Genomic DNA, 25,210 nt, shown 5'->3' with positions numbered 1-25,210 from the left:
TTTACCTTTAAGACTAAAAAAGCTCCTTTGCATATTTGTAAATGGCTACATGTTAGTTCATTATTGACACCTGTGATATGCTCTGGTTGCGTGTGCTAAAATCTGACTCCCAAGGTTACTCAGACTAGAGGGCACTCATGTTTTCTACCACCATCCAGATGTTCTTTGTTCTTGGGGACATCTATTTGATGTCAGAACAGTTTCTTTGTCAGCCCCAAGGGTTTCTATTCTACCTAGAGCAACTGGGGAACTTTCTAGAATAATGACCAGTACCCATCCCTAAACCAGAGCAATGAGAATGTGTCATAAATCTCAGAAGTTCCGAGTGGAATGTAACCTAGGCATAATTGAGAAGATGCTCCTACCTGTCCTCCTTCCTTAGGTCCAGCCATTCTGAATGTTGAGGCAGACTGTTATAACTCCCTCTCTTCCTTCTGCTGTCTTTTTTTGCTAACTTCTCAACCTTCAAACTACTTCCCAAAGCACTTCCCCAAACCATGTCAGATGAAGTCATGGCACTAATGGATGTTCTACTACTACTACTGCCTGTATTACATGCTAACGTAGGGTCATAGCCAGAGTGAGGCCCACTGCCATCACAGCAAAGCCAACTTTTGTCCTATTTGCCTCCCTTGGGTCCTCTAACTGCATTGCTACGCTTCTGAGTGAGCTTTTTGCTTTTGTTCAAGCTGCCTTTGTTCGTACTGTTTCTAGCCTGCAATGAGCTGCTTCTGCCATCCTCAAAGACTACCATTATCCCTTTTATACTTCAAGGCCCATTTCAAATATCGCTCCCTTATTCAACTTGTTGACAATCATCTATTGAGTCACTACTGTGCGCCATTCATTTGTCCAGCAATTTTCTTGGCGTTCCTACTGTATCTATGTGCTGAGGATGCATCCGTGAACAAAACAGACACGAAGGCCATCCTCTCTTAGAGTTTACATTTTAGTGAGTGGTGTGGGGCGATAAAACCAACAACAGGAAAAGTCCAAGCACACACATATCCAGAACCAAAACCCAAACCAAGTATGTAAACAAGAAAATGTTATGCCAAGAAATGAAAGGGACAATGACTGGGTGACTGTTTTCATCCAGAATGGCTTCTCTCAGGAGGTGACATCTGTATTAAGATTTAAATAGCAGGAAGGAAGGGACTAAACATTCAGTGTGTGTGTGTGTGTGTGTGTGTGTGTGTGTGTGTGTGTGTGTGTGTGTGTGTATAAGCATACTAAGTGGGAAAGGTGCCTGGTTTGTGGGGAGACACCATACCACTTTGTTTATGCCAAAGCAGCTGAAGCACAGGGCTGAGGAGAACAGGAGCAAAGTTAGAGCCAGTGCAGATGTATTTTCCAAGCTGAGGTAAAGAGTTGAAATCTGATTCCAAGTGTAGTGATGGAAAGCCCTTTGGGGCTTTTAGAAGGCAAGAGAGTGACATACTAAGGATTGTGTTTGAAGAGTATGGCGAAATGTTACATAAGTCAACAGATTGGAGGGATGATAGCAGGGGCAGGGAACAGATAGGGGTTTTGGGGGTAGCGCTTGTCTCCTTAAAATACTTGTCCAGTTTTGAGATAACAAAAACTAACAGCTCCCTTCACTTTTAGGTAAAAGTAGAAAGATCTTACTATTACGTTAGAAGGCTTGGAGAAACCTACCCCTCTCTAGCCTCCTGCACTCCTCTTTGCCTCTGGAATGCCTTGCAGTTTCCCAAACACACCCTTTCTTCAGGTGGCAGAACCTTTGGACTTGCTGTGGTTATATATTATTGCTGTGTGTCGTAAAGTAAACACAACATAAACTTTACCACCTTACCTATTTTAAAGTACAATTTAGGATAGCTTACATGAATGCAATAATTACACTTGATCTTAGCCAAAAGGCCGAGAAGCGATGAATGCAATAATTAAATCTGGTCTTTTTGTCTGGTATCTTTCACTTAACATAATGTTCTCAAGGTTCATTCACATTCTCACACATAAAAGGTTATTTATTACTCTTTATAAGAGAATACTATTCCATTGCATGTATATACTATAATTTGTTTATCCATTCACGATCTGATGAAACACTTGGGCTATAGTGAATAGTGCTATGGTGAACATTCATATGGAACTGTTTAAATGTCTGTTTTCAGTTCTTTTTGATATATACAGAAAGGTTGGACATATTGTCTGTGGTTGCCACCAGAAAACATGAAAAACGGGATGTCTTTTTTTTAAAGGATTATGTTATTTCTAATTATGTGTACATGTGTGTGAGTATATGAGTCTGAGTCTAGGTGCCCATGAGACCCAGAAGAAGGCCTTGCATACCATGGAGCTAGAGTTATAAGCAGTTCTAAACCAACCAGTGTGAGTACTGGGAATTATAAACACTCTTCTTCTGTCAAAACAGTAGGAACTCTCAACCACTGAGCCATCTCCCCAACCCCCAAACTCGATGCCTTAAGGCAGTAGGAACATTTTCTCTAACAGATTGGAAGGCTAGGATCATGAGATCAAAATGTCGGAAGACCCTGTTCTTTTTTTTTCTTTCTTTCTTCCTTCCTTCCTTCCTTCCTTTCTTTCTTTCTTTCTTTCTTTCTTTCTTTCTTTCTTTCTTTCTTTCTTTCTTTCTTTCTTTTTTTATTAACTTGAGTATTTCTTATTTACATTTCGAATGTTATTCCCTTTCCCGGTTTCCGGGCCAACATCCCCCTAACCCCTCCCCCTCCCCTTCTATATGGGTTTTCCTCTCCCCATTCTCCCCCCATTACCGTCCTCTCCCCAACAATCACGTTCACTGGGGGTTCAGTCTTGGCAGGACCAAGGGCTTCCCCTTCCACTGGTGATCTTACTAGGATATTCATTGCTACCTATGAGGTCAGAGTCCAGGGTCAGTCCATGTATAGTCTTTGGGTAGTGGCTTAGTCCCTGGAAGCTCTGGTTGGTTGGCATTGTTGTTCATATGGGGTCTACGAGCCCCTTCAGCTCTTTCAGTCCTTTCTCTGATTCCTTCAACAGGGATCCCGCTCTCAGTTCAGTGGTTTGCTGCTGGCATTCACCTATGTATTTGCTGTATTCTGGCTGTGTCTCTCAGGAGAGATCTACATCCGGTTCCTGTCGGCCTGCCCTTCTTTGCTTCATCCATCTTGTCTAATTGGGTGGCTGTATATGTATGTGCCACATGTGGGGCAGGCTCTGAATGGGTGTTCCTTCTGCCTGGAAGACCCTGTTCTTGCTGATACTCTGGGATGAATCCTTCCTAACCTCCTTAGAACTTCTGTAGATAACCATTGATCCTTAATGCTCTTTTGTGTTACATAGATGTTGGCTTCTGTTGTCAGATGGCCTTTTCCCTGCAGGACTCAGTCTTCACATGGACTTACCTAGTTACCTCTGTTTTAAAGGACCCAGTCATTATTGATTAAGGGCCCTAAATGGATCAATATGACTCCTGTATTAACTTAATAACAACATTTGTAACAAGGTTATTTGAAATGAAGCTATCTTCTGAGGTACTGGAGTTATGGCTCCAATTTATCTTTTGGAAGTATACAAGTCAACAGTGACCCCCTCCCAGGAACTTATGTGTAGTTAAATCCTGGGAATTTAAACCTGGAACTGCAATGAAGCCATGAGGCTTCACATTTTCAACAGACTCTCCTAATGTGTGTCAGTGCTACTAGTTCAGGCACAGGGTTGACACCAGATGGCAGGATCTGACATTGGGCCATAGTTCTCAAATAAGACAGGCACAGCTTTATTAGAACATTGCTTCAAGCTATCCCACATTGCCTAGACTTGGAGAAAACCCACAATGATCAAGAGGAGAGCCATGTTACTGCTTGTCAGAGAGGTGAGAAGAGCAATTTTGATACATTTGGTGGGCGGTTGGGTAAAATATCATCCTGAGTGAGCTAACCCAATCACAGAAAGACATACATGGTATGCACTCATTGATAAGTGGCTATTAGCCCAAATGCTTGAATTACCCTAGATCCCTAGAACAAACGAAACTCAAGACGGATGATCAAAATGTGAATGCTTCACTCCTTCTTTAAGGAAGAGCTGAACTGCTAGTAGTATCGTCATGCTACATAAACATTCTTGCTTTATGACAGAGCTGAAGGAGTCGCAGTACTTGTGCTGCTGAGGAATTGCAAGGGCAAAGCAGGAAAAGTACACCTGCCCTGGGAGTCAATAGGGTGAGTTAACTCCGGACAACATGCCCATGTGCAGACCTGAGCAGTGTCTGAGCAAAGGTTGAGGCAGCAAAGGTGACAGACTGATATGAAGACAGATTTGCAAGCTTAGCATCCCAGTCCCACAGGATATTAGTGCGTTCTTTGAAGGGATCGGGGTCTTTTCTTCCAAAGGAGGGCTTTAAGTATCTGTGAATTAACCTAGCCAACTGTTATAACTCACATGTCAGATGTGTTATCTCCAACAAGCCACTGGGAGCTTTTACATTTTAAAAAAATGTATTCAACCTTTGAAATCAGTGTTATTTACATTAACTAAGAACAAATGAAGCCAAAGGGCTTAATTGGATTTGTCTTCAGGGACAGTTCCTTCTTATCTTTGGTTTTTATTTGTGTTGCTGTCTCAGACCACACTCATTTTAGCTTGGTACAGTCTTAATGGGCTCCTAGTCTGTAAACATTCTGGCCTTCTGGCCTTTGAGAAAACAAAGCTGTTGATAAAGAAGAAAAAAGGCAGAAAAGAATCTGAGAGGAGTTAAGGGCTCGGAGGGTGTTTGCCTTTTGTTCTTTTGCAGTAGTTCTTATCTGGTTCATCAAGACCTACCTGTCCTCCTTTGGGCAAGACCTTTCTGGATTTAGCAATGCAACTTGTGGATGCAAAGAAATTTCTCAGTCTTTGTAAAGATACAATGATGGTTTTTTAACCCCAACTCACAGATCACAATTCCTTGGCAAAGCTGGTTATGAAATATTTTAATTTACTTATTAGTTACGTTACATAAGGTATGCATATATTTATTGCTACATGTAGATAGGTTATTTGGGGTAGAATAATCTAAGCTTTCAAGAAATTAGTCCAAAATAAAGCTGCAAACAGAAATGATGAGTTAGTTCAAAATGATGTTTTTGTTAACCATATATACTCTATGAAAACTCATCATCACATTCTCCTTGAGACAATGTTAGGAGTTTTGACCTCACAGAGTCATTTATACATGGCACCAGTATTTTTCAGCCATTGAGCCTGACATCTTTAGAGGCGTTTCTCTGTTCCTCCAGAGAGTCGTCTGCCACAATCAAGGTTCAACGGTAAATGCTGGTTAGTATCAGAACCACCAGGCGACCTTTAAAGACTCTGAGCCTTCAGTCCATATAGAATAATTCAGACTAGCTATGCTTGCACCAGGCAGTCACTGTTTCTTTTAGGTGCCAGTCATTAATGATCACTGTAAAGTCCTTTTCTTTCATGTACACTGTTTCCTGTGATTGGCCATTTTCTTCAGCAGGCAATTCTTCTTTCCCATATTTGTTTCTTGTTTGTACAATGACCTTCCTGGCCTGCCACCATGCAGTTCATTGCAGGTAATAATTATACTAGTCAAGGCTGATCTTGGCAGGCTTTGCCAAGCTTTTATTGACTCTATTATTTTACTCTTTCACAGAATGCATTCCTAACAGTGTCCACGTGGAGTTAGCCTGGAATGGCCTTGCTTCCTACTGGACTTTCTTCGGGGAATCAGATGAAATCTCTGTAGAATCTATACTTTGTGTATGACTTTGAACTAGCCACAGGACATCTAGGTATAGTGTACATTATTTTCTATTCTGTTATAGTTCACACGTCTAAAGGTCGTTCTTGAAAACTGTGCTAGCCATTGGTTTTTATTATTCTCACAAAGTCATGCAACCATCACTACTATGTAATTTTACAACACTTTCCTCACTCTCAAAATCAAAGCAATCACCCAAACCATCAACTGTCCTCTTATTCCCACCCCACCCCCACAGCTCACCCATTTTTCCCTCTCTATGGGTTTGTTTATTTTAGATATGGATAATTCGGTACGTGACTTTTCTGTATCTGGCTTCTTTCACTATGCATACTTGGAAAGTTTGTCACTTGGAAGCATGTATCAGCACTTCGTTCCTTTTTACAGATAAGGTCTCCCATTGGATGACGAGTGTACCATCGGTTTGTCAGTTGAATCCACTCGTTACTAGTATGAATTGTTGTTCTATACATTCATGCACAAGTTTTCATTTGGACCCGTGTCTTCATTTCTCTCCCATAGATATCTAAGAGTAGAATTCTTATGGTAACTTTACATTCCCTTTTGGAGCAAATATCAGGTTGTTTTCCATTTTGCTTCCTTGCTGCTGAGAGACCCCAGAGGAGTAAGATTGTCGGTGTTCTCTAAATGAGGCAAATGATTCTCTGGTAGTTTAAAGAATTTTTGTTATTGTCGTTATCTGTCAAGCATCTAATATGTAGGAAGAATGTTGCTGCATCTCGTTTTTGTCATTTCCAAAGGTTAGGAAATCTAAAACTATGTCTGAAGTTCAAAGGGAGCCTGTGGAGAATTGTAAAGTAGCAAGGATTTAGGGGTCTCTGAGCTCCGGGGTACCTTACGATTCTTCCAGGTGTCTGCTTGTCACAGTCTGTTCCTGGCACCGACAAGGTGTGCTTACTGCCAAGGACATGAATCCTGAGTGTCCAATCGCAAAAGCAGGCTACACAATCCTTATGTAGCTAGGTGCAGGCCCTGTTTCCAACAAAGCCAAAATCTTAAAGCTAGGGTAGTTTGAGAAGGGCTACCCTGACCTCCGACGGAGCCTCTAGGCTCTCGGGTTCCCTCTGACCTAGGCTTGGGATCTGTGCCTGCGCCAGATTGCAGACTTGGGCAGCATTCCCAGCATGCAATCAGTCTCCAGTCATCCTGCTCCTTCTCCCCTAGCCCCGCAAGGCGCGCGCGAAGGCAAGCGCGCCGCCCAGCCTGCGCGCGCACGGGAAGCTCGCGCAGCACGCGCTCCCCCTCCCACCCCGCCTTTCGCGGCCCCGCCTCCTCCCCCTCCCGCGCGCCCGCCCGCCGCCCGCCGCCACTGCCGCCGCCGGAGCTCTGTAGTATGGCATCGAGGAGAATGGAGACCAAACCTGTGATAACCTGTCTCAAAACCCTCCTCATCATCTACTCCTTCGTCTTCTGGGTGAGTGCCCACGCCTGGCTGCTGGCCGGGCCGCGGTCTATCAGACCGTGTGGTGATGCTCTTAGAAAGAAAGGTGGAAGGAAAACCCAAACCCCAAACCCTAAACCCCAAACCCCAAACCCGATCTTAGCCGGTGGACAAGGAGACAGCGGCAGGCTGCTGGGTCGGGGCTGTGAGATGGAAGGGTGCAGGTCTGGGCTGCTCCAACCCTCGAGTTTGCCCACGAAGGCTGAAGTGGGCTGCGCGGTGGCGGTGGTTGCAGATTTTTCACTCTTCCAAAAAAAAATTTTTTTTTTTTGTAAATGCATTGATTTCTTAAACTCGCAGAACAGGGTCAACCCCTGGGGAAAGTTGAGTTGTGGATTTGTCTGTTTTCTCTTTTGGACTTCTCTCCCTACCTTACCAGCCAGTTTGGGTGCCTGTTGGAGCTAAAGGAGCTAACCTGTGGCGGGCTGGGAGCGGGCGCAGTACCGAGGGGGTTAGATCTAAGATTCCCGACTTAGTCCCAACCCTGCAGGGCTGTGGGAGAGAGTCGCTAGGAATCTTCTGCCTGACTGGACAAGGGCGATCAGTCTCCCAAGCGCAATAATGCGGGACAGGCGCCGCCACCGCGTGGAGGCGCACGGAGAGGGTCTTACATAAGCCCGGGGTATCTTTGAGCTTTCTCGCGACTGGGTCTTACACGGTTCCTCTCAGGTTTCTTCCCACCCTTTACTGTTTCCAACCGGTTATTGTGATTTTCTGTGTGAACCCAATCTGCAATGCCCAAGAGGAGGACCCCTACCACCTGGTGGCTGCGGTAGCGCCCCTGTTCCCCACATAACTGGTACTGCTACTAGTCCTTGAGCTCAATGCAGAAAGGTGACGTCAGCCCTTCAGCCCAGGCCGGCGAAGGGCTGTGTGGTGCACCTCGCCAAGGGATGCGCCCTTCTGTGCGCAGGAGGAGGGAAAAGGGGAGGAGGGGGCTCCGGGCTTATGCCTTACCTCATCCTGTTTGGCAATTCATGGAATCAGTGCAGGGCTGACACTGCAGTGGTTTCATTTGCAGAGGTGGGTGGTACCTAAAGACCATTCCCAGTTCTTTTTCTCCTCACGTAGATGCCCACCCCAGTTCCCTCTTCCCACCTCAAGCCACAGCCACCCTGCAAAGGAATGAATACCGTCACAACTACCCTGGCCCTCCGCAATACCATAATCTGGGTCATTCCAGCTTCCAAACCAGTCATTTTGAAACCTGAGTCTCTGTTTAAAAAAGATAGATAGAAAGATAGATAGATAGATAGATAGATAGATAGATAGACAGACAGACAGACAGATGGATAGGGAAAAGAATGAAAAAGAAAGAATCAGGCTTGCCTTTGGTATTTTTTTTCTTCTTTGCCCTCCCCACCCCAATATTAACCCTGATTTGCTTCAAAAGTGGAACGCAGTATTGAATGAAGTACTTGTATTCGGATTGATGGTAAACCGGATTGTTTGCGGTAGTCAAGGCAGGAGCTAAGATTTATTACGGATTTAAAAAAAAAAATCCCTAATGTTTCTAGGCTTTCCTTGCCACTGCCATTGATGATTCTTCAGGTCTGGAAAACCATGGAATGTGTGGACAGAACAGACCAGGGACTCTGCAATGATACAGAGTAGCAAGACTGAGACAGCCCATCACATACGCCTAACATAGAAGCTGAGTCTTTCTGGAATAGAAGTGGCACAGGTTGAATCATGTCAGTAATGGAACAGTGGGCTAGCTATACGTTCAAGGATCTTGTTGTCGTATGTTTGCCTGGGAAAAGCAGCATTACTTGGTGTGACGGTCCAACTTCGAAGAAGCCATTGCTGGGCACTGGTTTAGCTCTTTCTATAGCTCCTTAAGTCTGTTTTTGCTTTGCCCTTTGTTATATACTTCCTATTTGTTAACTGGAGTAAATCTATAGGTGATTATCTTGGGTTCCTGAAAAAGAAGGGTTATGGTGCGTGAGAAAGAAGGAATGCTGTTTTCTGGCATTTCCGAAACATGGTGACGGAGGAGGTGTTCCAGGCTTTCGCTTTTCCTATGGATAATTTAACTCTTTTTGTCACCCCCCCACCCCCCGGCAATCCGATGACTCAGTGCCTCCTAAAACATCTGAAATGGTGGTCACTGTGCTGTCCGCCCCTGAAAGTTCCTCTAGCTGCCGTTTCATTTTTTTTTTATATTTTCAAGATTTTGATATTCTTAAATATTTACCCCGAGTATTTTCAGTAGTTAAAATAGGATTCAATGATAATTTCAGACTTTACAATCAAAGGGATGACATCTCTCCAGAAAATACGACATTGAAAAGATGTTTTTCTTAATAAGCTGTAGTCCAAACGCTGGTTTGTTTTGTTTGGGCTTTGTTTTTTGTCACTGTTGTTGTTTTTTCTGTACCTTAAATGCTATTTTGAACGAAGCAGCTTTACGGAGGATAATATATATGATATATGTCACCCATTTAATGTATGGTATATACATACATGCTTAACGTAAAAATAGTTTGCATTTTAGTGTATTTGTTGTCGTTTTAGTATATTCACAGACACAGCCATTACTACAGACCATTTTCGATGGTTTTGTCATCTCTGAAAAGAAACCCTGTCCTGTCCCTATCCCTCCCATTTTCCTTCCCACTTGTTCTCTCCTGGTGCCAGTCCTAGGCAACCATAAATCTACTTTCAACTGCTATAGATTTTACCATTCTGAACATCTTACATACTTGAGGTCACATGCTTGCCCCTTTTGGTTTCAGTTAGCATGAGACATTCATGATTCATCCATGTTGTTAAGTCTGTGTGAGTACTTCATTCAGTTTTCTGGTCAACTAGCATACCATTTTTGTGAATATACTGTATTTTATTTATCCTTTTGTTCGTTGGTGGATATTTGAGTTGATTGGAGCTCTTGACTGTTATGGATAATGAGATTATAATGATTTATGTGCCATTTGTGTGTGTGCCTATATTTTCATTAGTTTTGGCTATATATCTGGTGATCTGTATGGAATCATATAACTCTAAATTAATTGTTTGGAGAATGGCCATACTGGTCTTTCAGAGCAAGTGTTCCATTTTATATTCCTTTCAACAGCGAGGGTTACGGTTTCTCCATATGCTTGCCGGCATTTGGTACTATCTGGCTACTTAACCTAGCCATTCTAATACCTGTGGATTTGTATGTCTTACTGTGATTCTGCGTTGAATTTCCTTAATGAATGCTAATGTTGAATATTTTTAAATGCTTAATGGTTGTTGGTCATCTCTTGAAAAGATACATATTCATATTCTTTAACCATTTTATTTGGGTCATTTATATTTTTATTATTACATTATAAATTTCTTCTATATTCCAGGTATAGTCTCTCATTAATATGAAACTTTTGCAAAATTTTTTTCCATTTTGGGGGTTCCCTTACCCTTAGCTGTCTTTTGACCTATGAAAGTTTTATTTATATATATATGAATATGTATACATATTTTATATGTATGTATGGAGTATAAATAAATTAGCTTTTTGTTTGTTGTATTATTCAAGCTTTTGTTATCACATGGAAGAATCCTTTGCCAAAGATCACAAGAATAACCTGTTAAAAAACCTGTTTATAAGGGTTATTTCTCAATTTGGTAAATATAACTGATATTTGACTATTTCTTGAATACCTAGTACTATGTCTGACACATGGTAAGTACTCAAATGGTTTTTTATATTTCTGGTCGTATGCCATGTAATAGAAGAAGAGGTGACCTTGCACTGTTTTAAGGGTAGTGTGGAGAGATGTTTAGTCAGAGTAATTTCCACTGTGTTCTTTGAGTTGCTTTAATTTGACTTCTTTTACTTCAGTTTAGGCTGAGAAGTAGAAGGTACTTGGACTTAAAATGATGGTAGGTTAGGAAAATCAAGAAGTATTGTCACGTACCAAACAGACTACTGTTATGAAAAACAGATTGTTTTTAATCTGTACTCTTTTGTTTACAATCATTCTCTTTGGCTGCTATATTTTGATAAAGCTCTGATTATCAACAGGGGAAAATTCCTCCATATTTGGCCATGCCTAAAGACTTTTTTGGTTACATCTAGAGTGGGTTCCACTGGCCTATGGTGGGTAGAGATGACAGGTGTTGCTAAGCAGCCACCTGATGACTCCTCGCAGTGGCTGAGCTCGGCCCAGTAGCTGGCTCAGAAGATGAATAAAGAGTAACCTTTATTTTATTGTAACTGAGCAGTAATAAATGCTATGAAGAAAAGGACAGTGTGATGTGCAGTTTACTGTTTCACCACACCACAGCATGTTCAACACAACCACTTTCAAGAAGAAAAAACCATCCTCTATGGTGTACCATAATTGTTTATTTGAAGATTAAAGGTAAGTGACTCTTCGCAGATCGTGTTTCTAATGGATGGGATGGTTTTCCTTTCAGTTCAATGAAATCACCTGAATGCTAAGTGAACACACTCTTACTTTCCTTGATTTGGATGTTTTATTTCCAGCTTTTAGTTAGAGGGGGAAAATACCTAGGAGCAAGTTATTTTGTGCTTTAAAGACTAGAAACATTATTGCATGGGACGATATTTACATTCTAAATAAAAGAGTGAAAAATGAAATTTATCAACTATGCCTGGCTTAGTTATTAAACCCATCACAGCTGGGGAGAGCTTTTAAAAGTGTACTATTTTGAGTCTGTTTTTACTGGATGAAATGTGTTCTTTCTATTTACATGTTGATAGACGACTAGGGGACTTAGGGACTTGCTTACATAATAAAGACTGTTAAATCCTTGTACTTTTGCAATCTCTTTTGTCAGATATTTCAGTTAACTGTAATTTAACTTAAGTTTATATAAAAATATCAATCTTGCCCTATATAAAACTAAGGTCCTTATTTTCATGAGAAATATAATTAAGAGGCAAACAAGAAAACCTTGTAAATATGTTACTTACCAGAGAACTGTTTGGATTTATAAGCGTTTATGGACTTTAACTACTCATCTGATTTCTGAGGTAAGATTTAAATTGTCTAGACCGCGTCTGAACAATATTGTGAAGAAAAATATCCCTTGCTTCATTTTAATGAATATTGGGTCTATTTTATTGTTTAAGAATGTAATTAGCTTACTAACAGCATTATTAAATCATTCCAATGTGAAATACCAGTGATTTCTCGTTTCCTTCATAACTAATGATCATTAATCATTTGGGGGTAATTTTAAAATAGTATTATTTTCCTTTTTATGGAGCAACTTTTAGTGATTAAACTGAATAAGGATGAGAAAATCTTAAAGAGAAGGCCCTAACATTTACAGAGTGTTTGAGATGGTCACTTTCTCCTCCCAAAATTGTTTCACTTCATGTCAACAAACATTGGTTGAATGTCTGTCATATACCAAATATGAAGCATTCTAAATGATGTTGTCAGTTCATTGCATACATACATACATACATTTTAATTGCATTCATGGGTAACACACTCACCTCCAAATTGCTCATTTTTAGGTCTTATCTGTTGTTGTCACACTATGGGAGATGGAAATTTAGTTCCTTTGTGCTCTTCCTTTTCTTTCCTGGACCCATTTTCCTGGGATGTCCTTTATCAGTGTATCACACACACACACATCATTTGGTTTAAAGCACTGGGCTGTGATGGGTGATGAGTAAATCTCTTCATAGTGGAGCCATGTAGTATGGATATGATGAATCCTTACACAGCCTTTTGTTTTTCCTGTAGTTAGCAATCACCTCACTTTTTTCCCTTGCATCTAGCATATTTATTCAAATTCATTTCCATATTCTTTTCAATAATTCTTTATCTTTGCTCAGTATATTCAAGCAGTTCATGGGAATTTTCTGTGACCAAATGTTATAGATATTGTGTTGGCTTTCAAATTGAACTAATGCTCTCTGGGCCTCCACTATGTTAAATCCTCAAATTGCCTAGACATTCACTTACTCTATTTCTTGACTTTTCCCCCTTCATTTTGGTAGAGCAAATTTTCATGTAGTTTTCTTTCTGGGAAAGGGAACATGGGAAGTCATATATTGAAGTCTTTACAAATTCAAAACTCTTATTTGATGCTTACACTTAGCTTGATAGTTAGGCTGAAAATATAATTGTTGTTTAGAAAGTATTTACCCTCAAAAATTTTACTGTCTACTTTCTACCAAAGGCTTGTTATTCATGAAATTAATTGAAAAATTAGACATTATGATTCTTCTTCAATCATGTTTTTTTCTCCCTTTGTAAGATTTTTTTTTATTTCTTGCATATTCACAATGTTCTGAAATTTCTCTCTGAAAGTATTAGGAATTTTTATTTTAAAATTTTTTATTGTTTCTTCCAAACCATTTTGTTTTAGGGCATATTATAATCACAGATTTTGGGGTTATTTTCATGCTAATTATTTTCTATATGCTTAAGAGGGGTTTATGTAAAAACATTTGGAAGTTGTTATAATGGATCTGTCCCCATGTTTGTTGCTTGTAAGTTGTGTGACTCTGATGGGCTAGGTGAGCTTTAGAATCAAGATCGATACTTTTTTCCCCTTAGATTTTGTCTATTGGTCTAATTGGATGGCCTACAGATGAAGCTTTTCATTACTTTCAGAACAAGAAGGTAGCAATATGACAGATACCACATCCAGTATACAAATGTCCATCGTGTTCCTGTTTCTGGGTCAGAGACGTTCTGTTTTACTCTCCAAGGAGTAAATCTCTGAACCTATGGTAGAATGAGAGAAAAGCCAGAAACAGGAAGTTAGAGGTTTCCTAATTGCTCCTTTAAAAAGGTTTATTACTTCCTTCCTTCAGCTTCGCTCGTTCCCTAACTTCAGCTCTCTGGGTTGTCTGGAGGTGCTTCAGTATAAATACCTTTATTCTGGGATTTTTCAAATCAACTAAAATATTTTTGTTGATTTTGTTAAAATATTTATCTCAGGATATCAATATGGTTGTCTCTTCCCATCTCTTTGCTACTGTGGGGTTTTAGAAAGATCCTTTTAGTGTCATGTCAGGCGAATTTTGGGAGTTAGCCAAGATGAATGTGTTCAATCCATCATCTTTAACTGGAAGTCCTTTCTATCTTTACTTTTCATGCTATTAATTAAATAAGCAATTGATTTCAAGTGATTGAATAGAACACCTAAAATGGTAATAGTTGGACTATCATAATCAGTATTGGTATAAACACACACACCACACACACACACACACACACACACACACACACACACACATGTACACACATACACATATAGTTAGAATGTGTTACGTATGCCAGGCAAGCACTCGATCCTATTAGTATATTTTGAAAATACTGTTTGGATTACAAGGAAAGTATTCTATGTTGGAATACGCTTACTAAACCATAGTCTCTAAAATATCATCTGGTTATCAGGGACTGGACAAATAGGGATGAAGCCCTGAAGGTTACTGGAAATTTTTCTTTCCTTCTAATTTCTTCCTCCTAGGAAAAGACTCAATATGGTGTTTTCTGACTTAATTCACAGTGTACTGAACTAATTTAATATGGTTGCATAAGAGTTTAGCATATGATGTTTGTATGGTGGGAGGCTTGATGTTAAACTCTTCTTTTTATGCTATTACAGTTATGGGGCATGTATATGATAATCTAGAATACTCTCTTTTTTAGTCAACTTTATTTCCTATATACACTTAAAAGTTAGCACATGCACACTATCTTCTTTGCCATCTGGGGAACATTAAGCCATTTCCATTTAGAAGTTCCTGAATTTTTGTTTAAATCCAATGAAATTCACTTTACTTTAATCCCAGCCAGAATTCCTGATTTGACCTTACCATGTGCTACATTGTGATGAGGCATTGGCTCTTCAGCATCATATCCTGTTTGAAGAAAGCATCTCAGAATGTGCTGAGAGCCGGAAGTAATTTGTGACTGTTTCTTTGCTTAAGCACATTAAACACTTAAGATTGATGACTAATGCCATGCAAGCCAACACTTTAAAATATCTTCTTAAGTCGTTCTCCTCTGGTTCAATTCCAGCAGCTTCTGATATCAGCTATCATCACTTCACGGTAGCAAGCAGGTCACTGAATTGATGTGGAAACTTCTGTTGGCTGTTACCCCGCTTGCTGGGACAGAAAGCTTTTCATATTTGGCTGAGCATTTTATTCTCTTTCATATAGTGCTTTAATATTCATCAAGAAAAGGATGAAAGGAAGGGGAAGTAGAAGAGGGTTTTTCGTTTCTCTCTTTTTGTTTTTGTTTTCCATTTTGGTTTCTAATCAGTCGAATATGTAAGCATTTTAAACAATCTAATGATAAAATCAAGGATCCTACTTCTGCCATGAAATATTCTCTTTAGTGCTTTTTGGAAGGTAAGTATTTCCCATCATAATCTATTTTAGAAGTTTGTAGGTATCCATGTTAAGGGTTAGGGTTAGGGTTAGGGTTAGGGTTAGGGTTAGGGTTAGGGTTAGGGTTAGGGTTAGGGTCTGGAACAGATACTAGTTGAGCAACTTAAATCAAATCATTCTTAACCCAGTTTTTTGTCAACAAGAATTGCCTTAAGTTTTCCTAAAATAAATGTCTCAGCTACATTCTAAGATGCTGTGATTCCGTTGGTCCAGATGGGGTTCCAGTATAATATTTTTGAAACAAGTGATTTCAGAGATTCAGCTGTGCAAATAAGATTGGGTTATAAACCCCCAATCCTAAAGACACATACTAGCTAACAGCAGGCCATTTCATCTTGAGTCTCCTGGATTTGAAGGCAGCCAGGAAATGTCAGAATGGGCTTACTAACTGACTCTTCTTGGACTGGGGAAAGATCTATAGTGGTTCCCCCAAAACTAAAGTAGCTTTGTCACCCTGAAGAGACTGTGATTATCATTGGTAAATAAAACAATGCTTATCTAATCAGCAAGGGTCTTCTTTTTGGCATTTATTTATTCATTGAGTGTAGAGGTGCATCACAGTATGTAAATGGAAGTAAAAGAACAACTTGTACAAGCCTTTACCTGCTGAGCGACTTTGCTGGTCTACCAAAGGCCCCCTTAAAGCACAAATTACCAGTCATAATTTTGAAACCTATGTTAAAATTGGAGTTTCAGTTGATGTGGAGAGGGGCCTGGGTATGGACATTTGAAAGTAATACCCACCAAGTGGTTCTGATGCCTGCTTGCCATGTAGCTGTTGGTTATGCATAATAACCTTCATTAGGAAGTTTTCTTATGTGCATATAAGATACACAATCTCGGGTCTTTTTATACCCACAGAACTGGTATTTGTTAAACATCTTCAGATGAATTCTTGGAGATTCGAGTTTTTTACTGCTCCATAGGAAGAGTCTATTTTTGTTCAAAGTAGCGTTGAGAAGTTGGGAAGAGTTCTCTTATGCTTCTGTCAAAAGATGTGACATATACTGGGGAGATGGTTCAGTGGGTGGGTAAAGGCATTGCTGTGAAAGTATGAAAGGATGGCCTGAATTCAACACCCAACATCCATCCTAACACATGGGTAATTTTGGTATGCATTTGTAAGCCTGTTGCTGAAGAAGTAGAGACAAGAAGACACATCAAATACACTGGACAGCTGCCCTAGCTAAGTTGGTAAGCTTCTGGATCAGAAACAAGACAGAACAGAACAGAACAGAACAGAACAGAACAGAACAGAACAGAACAGAACAGAACAGAACAGAACACTGTCTCAAAAAAAAAATAAGGTAGAGAACCACTGAGGAACATACTTGCTATAATATTCGAAATTCACATCCATGCATAGACATTGACATGTATGCTTATGTATGCACATGTGTGTGCATGCGTGCAAACACACACACACACACACACTAATCATCTAATATGTAAAGCAAAAAGATGAATTCACTATTCATCAAAGGAAGACAAAGCTGTGTTAATCAACCATAGTTTATAACTAAAGCATATCTTTTGAGCTGGCTTCAAATTTGTGTCACCAAAGTTCTAGAATTAGAGAAGCAAGTCACCATGCTAGACTACCACTAGTATTTGGGATTTGATTTATCTTTCAAATGCAGAAATACAAAACATTAACCTAGAAAAAGATAAAATGACCTTTTATGGCTATAGTTGCTGTATACCCCAAATTTCAGAGTCTAGTAAAAAAAAAACTAAGAGAATTTGATATACAAGCTAGATATAAGGTAAGTATAAACTATTAACTGCCTTCATTAGTTCTTCATACAAGTCTTAGAAGAAGAAAGTCGTTCCTTTGCAATACCAACAAAAATTGTAACTATTGCAGAAACAAAGTTAACAAGAAATGTAGTGAAGAATGGACCAGAAATGTCACTGAAAGTAGGCCCAGAACAGATTGAAAGAAACCTATGGACTCTGGAGTTGGGAGATGCAATATCATAAAATAACTAGTTTTCTTTACAAAATTATTATGTATTTTCATATAGAATCCTGGCAGAATTTGGAGAGATTAAATTCTATTGTTATTTTAAGAAACAGATAGCTGAGAAATTGGTAGGGAATTGGGAAGTAGGTATTTATTATTAGAATGTACGGTTAGGGGAAGACAATGACAACCCTATCCAATCCCCAGTTCCTGGCATTCATGGTTGTGTGTCACCCCTTCTGTTTCAGTGCTAGAAGGATGTGTGAGTTTCTTCTAATAGAATCTTATAAAGGTGATCAAATGTACCTTACAATCACATTACATAGGATGTCTAATTACTGAGAGGCCTTGTCTCTTTCTGGCTTCAAAAACTTAAGCTGCCTTAGGGAGAGGAGAACATAGTGAGGAACTCTGGGTAATTCTCTACCTTGACAACTAATGAGAAAATGAAGCCTCTAGTTTTGGCAGGATGTAAGTAACTGAATGCTGCCAACAACTGTGTGATCCTGGAAACAGGTTCTTTCTCTGACTTGAGCATCCTGTGAGTCCTACCTGACACTTTAATGAAAGTATCGTGAAACCAAAGGCAGAAGATATTGCTATCCTGTGCCTAGATTAATGGCCCCACAAAATCTATGGAACAGCAAACGTATTTTGTTTCCAGTATCTACATTTTGGCATTAGTAATATTATTATGAAATAATACATGACACAAGTAGGTCACTAGGTCAGTTTTGTATAATGTTGGTTTAGAAAAAGGTAAATAAATAAGAAGGCACCGAGGATTCTAGAAATAAGGGCACATGTATATTAATTAACGAAACAGGATGTTTTTCTAATGGGAGAAAGCTAGTTTTAAATGCTGCTAGTACTACTAGATATAGAAAAGGAATTGGAGCGTTTGCTTAAATCACATGAACATTTTCAATTAATTTAAGTTGGTTCAAATATAAAATAAAGCAAAAATTACATTTATATAAAATATAAAAATATTATTTTATATAGAAGTAATATGTAGAGCCAGGTGTAATGGCACACACCTTTAGTCCCAGCACACTTGGGAGGCAGAAGCACGCAGATCTCTGATTTCGAGGCCAGCCTAGTCTATCAAGCACATTTTCATGATAGCCAGGGTTACACAGAGAAACTTTGTCTTGAAAAAACAAAAAAGGAAAAAAAACAACATAGATATAATATAGGCATAAGAAAGATAGCTTTTAAATTAGACACTCAGAAGCAAATAAAATGTTGATATATTTGGTCATTTTAAAAAAGCATTTAACAAAAATTGTAATAAAGTCAACTAAACTGTGGCGAGGTAAAAACCTTGTGCCAGCTGTTAACACACTGCTTTCTGCATTCAGACATCTATACAAAAGCTCTTATTTCGAATGGACATCTTTTTTCAATATAGATCAATGACACTGTTTTATGACCAGCACTAAGTACATTCGAGGCATCGCTACTCTAGAGAAACAGTTGGCACAGCTCTACTGAACAGAGCCAGATAGTAAATATTTTTGGTTTCATGGACCATGCATCTCATTAGCACCAGCAGTGTTAAATGAAGCCTGTGCGGCATAGATAATAATGTAGATAAATGAGTAAGGCGCTGTCCCAACCAAGTTGTATTTACCAAGTCAGATGGACAGCCAGATTTCATGCATGGTCTGATATTGATTGGCCTCTGCTCTAGATGCAGATATAAGGGAGGTTTAACCCCTTACCTTTGATAATTATCATGCAAAATTTACTATGGGCCCGTGAGAGTGGAAATAAAGCAAGCCTCACATTTTCTACATTGACAAAGGCTACTTGCATCCTGTCTAGGAAAGTAACCACTACAATCTTTCAGATGTGACTATTCCCATTAAAATGTGCTGTAAGTGTTAAATTCACATCAGATTTTTAAGTTTTAGTATGAAAGGCAAAGCATCTCATTATGTTTGGGTTGCATGCTGAATTGGTAATATTTCAGATATATATTGTCTTAAGAAAACCATATTCATAAGACTTAATTATATATAATTTTAACTTGAGTGTTGTTCAAATATTTAAAGCTATAAATGTGAGCTGGGTATGATGGCTTATATCTATAGTACATATTCATGTGGTTGAAGCAGAATTGCTATGAGTACAAGACCAGCCTAGGCTGCAGAGGGAGTTTCAGGCCAACATGAGCTACAACATGAATACCTTGTCTTAAGAAACTAGAGTTTGCCATTGTCTTTTGGATAACACTGAACTAGAAGTGGTAGAGGTGTACTCGCTCTTGTTTAATGGGAGCAGAATGAGTTCAGTTGTACCAAAGGGAAAGGTGTGTGGTCGATCTAGGTAAGCTAGACAAAGGTTTTATTATGGGTTGGCTAGGATTGCCACAAAAGATACTCCTTCATGGTTCTGAACACGTAGATGAGAGCTACACCCTTCAGGTCTAGTCTGAAATTAGTATGTTATCGTACAAAGGCAAGAGGAAGTCACAGCAGATCACCCAGCTAGGAACTGAAGTCTAATATAGGGTGGATTGAAAATGAGCAATAGAGAGCAGAAGATGGCTTTAGGATATATGGCAAGGCTTTAGGATATATGCTTAAAGAACCAAACTGATGTTGATACCTGTGTGATACCTGTGATCCTTAAGGGGCTGGTTTGACATTGATAGGATCTGTTATAGTTTGTATGTGTTTACTTGGAGATAACAGTACCTTTGAGGGATACGTTGGTGTGCTTTCTAGCTGATGGTAGTGAAGATCTTTATTTTGGCCATCTCTGTTCTATGCGGCACCTAATCCCTACCCTCCATGATCACAGTTGTTTGACCTGGGGAGAAAAATCTGACTTGTAATATTTGTGTGTTGGCTGGTCTGTGAAATGTGTGACAAGGTGAGCAGAAGAGAATGGCTCTTTTTTGCTTTTGATAGTTCAATAGAAGAGTAGAGAAAACACTGTTGATATTCAGTGGAAGAGAGAAACCCAGGGGAGGGAAACAGCAGATGCATGGGTGCTGAAGACCTGAAATGGACGCTGTGAACTGGCAGTCAGTAACTCATGTAGGTTCCTGGACAGCCAGCCAGATTGCAAGCCAAGCATTTCCCTTCCAGCCTGGAAGCGGCTCTTCACATTTGTGGGGAGACCTGTCCAACTGGGGAGTGACTCGTAGCCTCCTCAGCTTCTGTTCTCTTATTTCTTTTTTGTCTAACCAAGAAAGGTGATGAGGTAGATGCTTGAAGTGGTTGGAGAGACAGGAGTGGAATTACTGGAGCATTACAAGAGCAGTCTGTGGTTGTCAGACAAGGTTGGGGAAAGCCCATAAGGTCATTTAAGAGGCATGAGACGGTAGAGGTATCCTTTTCAACTGTGTGCTACGCCCAGCATTCTAAGCACAGTTAATGCTATGTTGCTTGCTGATAGTAGGTGCAGCAAAGCATTGCGCCACCAGCACTAAAGGAAGCCTGCGTTTCCAGTAAGTCCTGTCTCAGGGATAAAGGTCCTCCTTCATGGTAGCAGCAAATTATTTGAGCAAGTTACTTATTAAGCTCAATAGCAGCTGCTCTTTTTGGGAAGTGAGCTTTGCCGCTCTTTGGGTTTTGGGTTTTGTATTCTTCAAAGATGTTTTGAGGACAAACAAGTAGCTGCTTTATATGGTGCATTTTTACCAAAAAAAAAGTGTGGGGTGCCTAGAATTCAGTAGGCTCGCCCTCCTTGATGGGTTTATGCATGGGTTCAGACAGGCAACTCTGAGAGGCGCCTCAATGCCTGCTTGCACGGCTTGTACTCGGTGGTGGCAGGTGGCGGAGGGGATCTCCTTAAAGTCTAAATGACCACTGGAGATGAAGTGCACTTCTCCATATTGTCAGGAACACAGGACAAAGGATGAGACGTTGGAAGTGAGCTTTGGGTAGAGCATCTCAAATAGCTTTTAGATAAATATACAAAAGAGGGGCTCATCAATGAATATTCTGTAGTATTGAATGAATGGTCCAAGTGAACCACATGTGATATGATTTGCTGACTTTGTAAAGAAAAATAAGTGCAGGAAACAATTACTGAAGAAGTCTCCACACACAATGTTAGCAGTTATGGCCAAGAGGCAAAATATTTTATGGGTTCCTTTTTGGTGTATTTTCTGAGGCTTTAACTACCATTGCATATAGAATGTGTTACTTTTATAATGAAAGAGAGCAAGAAATGCTTTAAAACGACACTCTACATATTACATATATATGATTTTATTTCTCAAATATGGAGCGCTTTTTAGATATATATCTTATTTGTCATGGAGCAGCTTATCGGCCGGATCCTCTTCTATGCTTGGCTTGAGTAAATGAAGATTAAACTAAATTTAACTTGATTCTTTAAGTCTTAAGTTTCTTCAAAATAAAGAAAAATGTCAGTTCCTTTTGGGCATTAATTTTCTTGCTATATTATAACTAAAATACTCATGAAATAATATGATAATTGTCTATCAACCTGCTGTATCAGATCTTATTATGCTATTTTGCCTTAAGCAATCAGTTTTTAAAGAAATATGAAAATTTTACACTTGGTGCCCTATCTTGTCCTCTCTGTCTTAAATATAGTTCATGAGTTGAGTCTATTTTTTACATATTTAATCATATATGTATATCCATAATTACTTTTTTATTGGATATTTTTATTTACATTCAAATGTTATTCCCTTTCCCAGTTTCCCGTCCATGAGCTTCCTATCTCATCCCCTTCCCCTTCTTCTATAAGGGTGTTCCCCCTCCCTAACCACCCCTCCTTCCCACCTCCCTGACTCCCTGCCCCGACATTCCCCTGCACTGGGGGATCCAGCCTTGGCAGGACCAAGGTCTTTTCCTCCCATTGTTACCCAAGGCCATCTTCTGCTAAACATGCAGCTGGAGCCATGGGTCTGTCCATGGGTACTCTTTGGGTAGTGGTTTAGTCCCTGGGAGCTCTGGTTGGTTTGTATCATTATTCTTATAGGGTTGCAAGCACCTTCAGTTCCTTCAAACCTTTCTTTAATTCCTCCAATGGGGACTCCGTTCTCAGTTGAATGGTTTGCTGCTAGCATTCACCTCTGTATTTTTCATGCTCTGGCTGAGCCTTTCAGGAGACAGCTATATCAGGCTCCTGTCAGCATGCACTTCTTGGCTTCATCAATATTGTCTAGTTTTGGTGGCTGTATGTATATAGGCTGGATCCCCAGGTGGGGCAGGCTCTGAATGGCCATTCCTTCAGTCTCTGCTCCAAACTTTGTCTCCATATTCCCTCAAATGAATATTTTTGTTCCCCCTTTTAAGAAGAACTGAAGCATCTATGCTTTGATCATCCTTCTTGAGTTTTATGTGGTCTGTGGATTGTATCTTGGGTAATCCGAACTTTGGGCTAATATCCACTTATCAGTGAATGCATTCCATTTTTTTGTGATTGGGTTACCTCACTCAGGATGATATTTTCTAGTTCCATACATTAGTTTATAACCATAATTACTATACAGCATTATTTTTATATATTTTAAAGTCCACATGAGCAAATCATTCTAAGCATATTTTCTTGAATCTTAGCATTTTGGTTTAACATATTCTGCAGTGTTTCCCTGCTGATAAATGAGGCTCAACCTTAGGGATTTACATGCTGTGTCCCATGAGCCAAATCTATAGACACCTCTTTTTGGAAACAAGCTTCATGTATTGTCAATGGCTGCTTTCATGCTGTGACAGCTGTCACAGAAGACTGTTGTGGAGAAGGGTGAAGAATACCTTAGCCCGTTCTACTTCAATAATGTGACCTGTGGCTGAGATGAAGAACCCAGCCAAGTTGACACAAGGCAGATTAACAAGAAAATATATACATATTGTGTTGAGTTTACATATATGCTGGGACTGCCACAAGAGAGCAATGATCTGAAGACATGGCCAAAGCAGAAAGCTTTTAGACTATTAAAACAAATACCAGTAAATACTGGAATTGGTGATGGGACAAGGGGATCTTGGAAGGGGATAGTGAATTCTAGTTATGGCATTAGGAGACATATAGAGGGTTAAAAGGGATATAAGGGTTATTTGACTAGATTTATTTGTATGAGTCCGTTGTGGCATTGTTTCCCAGTGATTGTGTGTTATTTCTCATTCTGGTTTAGGAATCTTTATGGTTTGCTACCTGTACAAAGAAGCCAGCCAGATAGTTCTTCTGAAGTTAGTTTCTCAGATGTTTCTAGGTTGGAATGATCAATAACCAGAGAGCATCTTTGGGATGGAATGGTCTTAACTCCTTTACTATGTGCCGTTGAAAACTTAGGAGTATTTACTATCTCTCCTTTTACAGAAATCTGTGAATCCCTAATTCATTCTTTGTGTGATATGTTGTTGTCCATTCATTTTTGTTCCCTTTATCATGGCCTTTCATGGCTTAATTATAAAAAGTAAATTTTTGATGAAAGTTTACACACACACACACACACACACACACACACACACACACACACACGTGTACACTGTATATCTCCTTACTGTGTATGTATGTTCGTGGGTCTCCAATATAGCATTTTGAGCATTAACATTAATCAATTCAACTACTATATAACATTTTGATCCTACTTTCTCCCAAATAGTAAATTCCAAATAGACTACCCTGTTAGCTTCTAGTATTTTATTTGGCAGTTTGGAAGGAGACGGCACTTTCTTCTTGCTTAGATTATTTTTGTCTCCAAGTGTACTTTTATGACTTGAAGGGAGAAAAGACCATGTTGCCCATTTGGGTCAAACAAGAGGACCATGACTGCTGGCAGCAACAAGGAAGTACCTTGTTTCAGTTCACTGGCTTAGATCAAAGTGATATTGCTATGAACCCATACTGCTACTGTATGATTATTGAGTGTTTAGTAAAGTCAAGGATAAGACTGACCATTTCACATATGTTATCTCGTTTACTCCTCATACCAACTTGCTGAGGCAGTAATTACTGTTCCCCATTTTGAGAAGAGTCCCCTGAGGTCGAGAGTGTGGCCCCAGTCATTTCTGAAATGGGGTTTCAATGTAGACCTCTTCACCCCTCTCTGGCCCAGTGTCCTGTTTCTCCAGGTAAAGGTCTGGAGATTATCAGAGGTTACTGTGTGAATCCTTTCTTAGTCACCAATATTCTTGCCTGCATCCTTGGCTCCTATGAGCTAGCAAAAATTGCCTGTACAAGAAAGAAGTCTTCCAAGTTCCAGAATGATCCAAGTTTATGCTTCTAGGGGTTCTGATTATTTTGGTTTATAGTTTTGGAAATATTCCCATTATTTTCTGTCCTTATAGCTCCAAGCTTCAGTTTTCCTAGTAAGAATAACAATACTTTGCAGACTGGAGATACAGACTAAGGGACCCTAGTAGGAGGTACACTCTTCTTGTCAACAACTGATCAACTGCTTTTCTTTCAAAAGTCTGAGTCTATAATGAACCTTCCTTTTTTTCCTTTTTAATTCATGGCTGACATATGTTCGATCAGACATCAAAAGTCCTGACAATTTCCACGGAATAGATGATAGTCTCACTGTCATTTAAGATAAAATTATCTTATGCCTTAAAGATTCTAAATTGGGGGCTGGGGATTTAGCTCAGTGGTAGAGCGCTTGCCTAGGAAGCGCAAGGCCCTGAGTTCGGTCCCCAGCTCCGAAAAAAAAGAACCAAAAAAAAAAAAGATTCT

General features: G+C 39.7%; 1 protein-coding gene and 1 pseudogene across 1 annotated transcript in view; one reads left to right on the top strand and one right to left on the bottom strand.

Moving 5' to 3' along the window:
• Nucleotides 1-1,756: 1,756 nt before the first annotated feature.
• LOC120099542 (U2 spliceosomal RNA) lies at nt 1,757-1,896 on the bottom strand (annotated as a pseudogene).
• Nucleotides 1,897-7,088: 5,192 nt separating this feature from the next.
• Nucleotides 7,089-25,210, top strand: part of Tspan7 (tetraspanin 7) — a 97,232-nt gene continuing 79,110 nt past the window's right edge. The window contains exon 1 of the mRNA NM_001398737.1: nt 7,089-7,172. Coding sequence (NP_001385666.1) covers nt 7,092-7,172 — 81 coding nt within the window. The 5' untranslated portion in view covers nt 7,089-7,091. The remainder of the gene's footprint in view (nt 7,173-25,210) is intronic.

Source organism: Rattus norvegicus, chromosome X (assembly GCF_021556685.1).
Source record: "Rattus norvegicus strain SHRSP/BbbUtx chromosome X, alternate assembly SHRSP_T2T, whole genome shotgun sequence".
Taxonomy (NCBI): Eukaryota; Metazoa; Chordata; class Mammalia; order Rodentia; family Muridae; genus Rattus; species Rattus norvegicus.
Note: the sequence above shows the minus strand (reverse complement) of the source record. Positions and strands in the feature narration are given on the sequence as shown.